The following is a 5098-nucleotide window of genomic DNA, read 5'->3' as shown; positions in this document are numbered from 1 at the left end:
CTCTCCCTCTCTCTCTCTCTCTCTCTCTCTCTCACTCTCTCACTCTCTCACTCTAGAGAGAGAGAGAGAGAGAGAGAGAGAGAGAGAGAGAGAGACAGAGAGAGAGAGACAGAGAGACAGAGAGACAGAGACAGAGACAGAGACAGAGACAGAGACAGAGACAGAGACAGTGAGCGAGGGAGCGAGGGAGCGAGGGAGCGAGAGAGAGACAGAGAGACAGAGAGACAGACAGAGAGAGAAAGCAGGGCATTCTACGCGATTAAAAAACAAATTCAAATTGAAATACCTAATCGAATGTGTTCTGTAAGATTCTCCTACATGTCCAGAAGAAAACTACAAACAGTGCATGTAGGGCAAAATTAAGCCAATATCCACTAATAATAAAAACTTTTTAAAAAAGCAATTAAGTTTTGGAAACATCTAAAATACAGTGACCCCCTCTCATATCATTACCAAGCCTTTCAATACCAAGAGCTGAGCAAAGAAAAGAGTCCCCTCATCCAGCTGGTCCTGGGGCTGCGTTCACAAACTTGTTCTACTAACACACTGAAGCCTCAGGACCAGAACATCCAATCAATCAGATCAAACCAAATTACAACACAGTCAAAACAAAACGACATTACTTATTGGGAAATGCAAACACAAGCACAAAGCAAAATGCAGTGCTATCTGGCCCTATATCGACAGTACACCGTGGCAAACTATGCGACCATGGTTACTGATTAAAACCTTAGAAAAACCTTGAGAAAGTACAGGCTCAGTGAGCACAGCCTTGCCATTGAGAAGGGTAGACACAGAAAAACATGGCTCCCTGTAGAGGAAAGGCTGTGCACCACAGCAGAACCCAAGACAGAGCTGCAATTCCTGACAAAAACCCTTATTCAAGGTTTCAAAGACCTCTCTGATGAGGATAGGCTATCTGTCCTGTTGGAGGAGGACGCAGAGAGCTGTGGGTTGGCAGCACACTACATTGCTGCCTGCCATAAGATGAGGGACAGTGTCTGACAGACCAACCAACCTGCACATGTCCTCTATGTTTATTGTTATTGTTCAATGTATGGTTATTTTGACCCTTGGTTATTGTTGTCCCGTTGAGAATATTGATTACTATTATTAATTATGTTAATATTGTAAATCTCCAAAGTAAGCAATATGTACATTGTTACGTCATGTCAATAAAGCAAATTGAATTAAATTAAATTGAGAGAGAGAAAAAGAGAGACAGGGAGAAAGACAGAGAGGGAGAGAGGGAGAGACAGAGAGGGAAGATCCAAGAAGAGAAAAGAAGAGAAAGAGCAAAGAGAGAAGAGAGAAGAGAGAGAGAGAGAGAGAGAGAGAGAGAGAGAGAGAGAGAGAGAGAGAGAGAGGAAATAGAGACCATTCTTACCTGTCTGTCTGCATCTCCAGCAGTCTGTAGTAGAGCCATGAGGAGGGCCATGGCTTTGGTTTGAATCTGTTGGTTTGTCCTGGAATAAAAGAGAGCGTATGGGTGGGCATAATGAGAGATGGGAGAGAGTAGTATGTGTGTGTATTTCTTAGATGAACTGTAGACTTCAGACCCTGGACAAGCTTATCATTACATTTTCCTGAGGTACATTTAACCTTAAAATGATTTAGAGATGAGTGTAAGCAGGTATAAGCACACTCATTCATTGGAGGTAATGCAGGTTTTTCCCACAATTCTATCCATGGATGACACACACTTACACCTGTAGATGTGAGAGGAGTCTCTCCAGAGTGACCTCCTGCTTGACCTGCTGGAAGAGGCTGCTGCTGCTCAGCACCATGCTCTCCAGGATGGCCAGGGACACCTGCTGGATGGACGCGTCCAGCACCTTGGCATTGACGAAGTTAGCAATCTGATAGGTACCAGGAAACAGACACAGGATACAGTTAGTATAGAAGGGCACAGATAGCAGAGTAGGATAGTAGTGGGATAGAATGCGATGGGGATATAATAGGTTGAAACTGAGTGCGGAGAGTCAGTCCCATGACTAGTAGAGCATGGCGCTTGCAACGCCAGGGTTGTGGGTTCATTCCCCACGGGGGGACCAGGATGAATATGGATGAATATGTATGAACTTTCCAATTTGTAAGTCGCTCTGGATAAGAGCGTCTGCTAAATGACTTAAATGTAAATGTAAATGTACTAGTGGTCACCAGAGCTCCTATCAGACATTTCTTCATGGTCAAACATTACACACATTAACATTATGGGTCGGTTTCCCAGACAAAGATTAAGCCTAGTCCGAGGAACCAACCCTAAATGTCTAATTCCTTACTTTCTTACTCCTGACATATATTTAATTCTCCTCCTCCACTTAGGTTAAAGAAGCCAATAGTTTAGGAACCTACCTTCTTGATGAAGACAGCAGAGAGATTCTCCCATGATACAATCCCATGGTCCATCAACTCCATGAAGCCTGTCAGTGTGTGGGTCATGATCAGAGGGGCCCTAACAGACAATACACACAACTCAGAACAAAATATTACAACTTCAGCAAATACAACATTGACAAAGAAAACCACAGACAGCCACTGACTATTTCCACTGATTTGGTTATAGGTGGCGAGATTAGGAGAGACTACCAGGATGAAATGTTTTCTCAGGTTTGGTAGGAATGTGTTTCATGCCTTCCCTGGGATTCAAGTGGTATAATAGAGGTATAATTGATTTGTGACTATAAGATATGTTACATCTTCAAAAACATGAGGTCAAACTCATATCCTTGGATCTATCCATCCCTTGGTTGATTTTAATCAAACTAACCAAATCACTAACTACGCAACACAGAGCTGCATATTCTTCCTAGCCAATTCTCCATGCCAACTCAATGTTATTCTAGAATTCAACAGACGAACCCAACTACAGCTTCCTTGAATTCCTCCACAGTAACTATGCTAACAGTATGAGGGGAAGGCCAGACTCAGCCCATACTTCACCCAGGGACGTGTTCCCACGTGAGGTAATCGTCTCATATCTCTGCGGCAGCATCTATCAAAGCACAGCATTCAACTGCAGCCAGCTAAAATATGCACTACCGCACTGCATTTCCCCCATCCCCCAAAATAACCACACACAGTCTGCTAGGAGAACAGGACAGACAGAGAAGCGCTCACTTATGTGAGTCTGCTGTCTCTGCTATATAAGGTTAGTTGAAGAGAGAATAGAAAGAGACAGAGACAAACACAAAGACACAGTGACATTATGAGAAACACAGAGACATATATAGAGACACAGAGACCTATAAAGAGACACAGAGACATATAGAGAGACACAGAGAAGGGAACTGACTCGTCAGCGTCCTCTACGATCTTCACCAGCAGAGAGTGGCCATCACGGCTGATAAACTCTTGGGCAAAAGTGACATCAGTGGACACGCAGGCCAGCTGCTTCAGCGAATCACAGCGCACACCTGAGTCTGAGCTCTGGATGCCCTATGATAGAGGTTCCTTCTCCACAACGGCGCCTACAACACACAAGCATAAAAACACACAGACAAACGATGGATGAAGTAGATATACCCATAATGTAATACAATTGCAATAGGCCTACATAGCGTGCACACACCACACACACACACACACACACACACACACACACACACACACACACACACACACACACACACAACACACACACACCACACACACCACACACACACACACAACACACACCACACACACACACACACAGCCAAGAGGGATTATGTTAAGGAACAGAGCATGGTTGGTTTGTTAGGCTCACCGGTGCCTTGGTCAGACGGAGAATGCAGCCATTCTTTATGTCCAGACGGTTCTAGAACATGAAGACCACAGAGCAGACACAATAACAAACATAGTCATACATGCAATGATTACTAATTTCACACTCCACTGAGGAACATGTACTGAACAAACATATACATGCAACAATTTCAAAGATTTTACTGAGTTACAGTTCATATAAGGAAATAAGTCAATTGAAAAAAATTCATTAGCCCCTAATCTATGGATATGTATTTGTTGGTCACAGATAACTCATAACTATATACAGTAGGTCTAGTATAACTATATGCAGTGGGTCGATAACAACTATATACAGTAGGTCTACTATAACTATATGCAGTAGGTCTGCTATAACTATATATAGTAATTCTGCTATAACTTATGTAGCAGGCATTCTATATACAGTAGGTCTATTATAACTTTATACAGTAGGTATACTATAAATATATACAGTAGGTAAACTATAACTATTTACAGTAGACATTATATATACAGTAGGTCTACTATAACAATATACAGTAGGTCTGCTATAACTATATACAGTAGGTCTGCTGTAACTATATGCAGTAGGCATTCTACATACAGTAGGTCTATTATAACTATATACAGTAGGTATATACTATACTATATACAACAGGTCTACAAAAACAATATACAGTAGGCCTGCTATAACTATATACAGTATGTCTGCTATAACTATATACAGTAGGTCTACCATAACTACATACAGAAGGTCTGCAATGATAAATACAGTAGGACTGCTACAACTATATACAGTAGATCTGCAATAACTATATACAGTAGTTTTACTATAACTATACACATTATGTCTACTAAAACACATACAGTAGGTCTACCATATACAGTAGGTCTACTATAACTATATGAATATGTATATTATAACAATATACATTAGTTATGCTCTAACTATATACAGTAGGTATACTATACCTAAATACAGTAGGTCTGCTATAACTATATACAGTAGGTATACTATAACTAAATACAGTAAGTCTGCTATAACTACTTACATTAGATCTACTATAACAACTGTATATAGTTATAGTAGACCTACTGTTTATAGTTATAGTAGACCTACTGTATATAGTTATAGCAGACCTACTGTATATAGTTATAGCAGACCTACTGTATATTGTTATAGTAGACCTACTGTATATATAATGTCTACTGTAAATATTATAGTATACCTACTGTATATATTTATAGTATACCTACTGTATATAGTTATAGCAGATGTACTGTATATAGAATGCCTGCTACATTAGTTATAGCAGGACTACTGTATATAGTTATAGTAGACCTACTGTTA

General features: G+C 40.6%; 2 protein-coding genes across 2 annotated transcripts in view; both read right to left on the bottom strand.

Annotated features, from left to right (window-relative positions):
- The window catches only part of LOC111962635 (engulfment and cell motility protein 3), a 28868-nt gene extending 25490 nt beyond the window's left edge, over nt 1-3378 (bottom strand). The window contains exons 1-4 of the mRNA XM_070443192.1: nt 3296-3378; nt 2356-2455; nt 1708-1859; nt 1333-1466 (exon numbers count right to left, since the gene is read on the bottom strand). Coding sequence (XP_070299293.1) covers nt 1333-1466; nt 1708-1859; nt 2356-2442 — 373 coding nt within the window. The 5' untranslated portion in view covers nt 2443-2455; nt 3296-3378. The remainder of the gene's footprint in view (nt 1-1332; nt 1467-1707; nt 1860-2355; nt 2456-3295) is intronic.
- Nucleotides 3039-5098, bottom strand: part of LOC111961032 (engulfment and cell motility protein 1-like) — a 17563-nt gene continuing 15503 nt past the window's right edge. The window contains exons 5-7 of the mRNA XM_070439851.1: nt 3749-3799; nt 3296-3438; nt 3039-3087 (exon numbers count right to left, since the gene is read on the bottom strand). Of these exons, the coding sequence (XP_070295952.1) occupies nt 3039-3087; nt 3296-3438; nt 3749-3799 (243 nt within the window). The remainder of the gene's footprint in view (nt 3088-3295; nt 3439-3748; nt 3800-5098) is intronic.

The sequence above is a fragment of the Salvelinus sp. IW2-2015 genome, linkage group LG4q.1:29 (assembly GCF_002910315.2).
Source record: "Salvelinus sp. IW2-2015 linkage group LG4q.1:29, ASM291031v2, whole genome shotgun sequence".
In the NCBI taxonomy this organism is placed as follows: domain Eukaryota; kingdom Metazoa; phylum Chordata; class Actinopteri; order Salmoniformes; family Salmonidae; genus Salvelinus; species Salvelinus sp. IW2-2015.
Note: the sequence above shows the minus strand (reverse complement) of the source record. Positions and strands in the feature narration are given on the sequence as shown.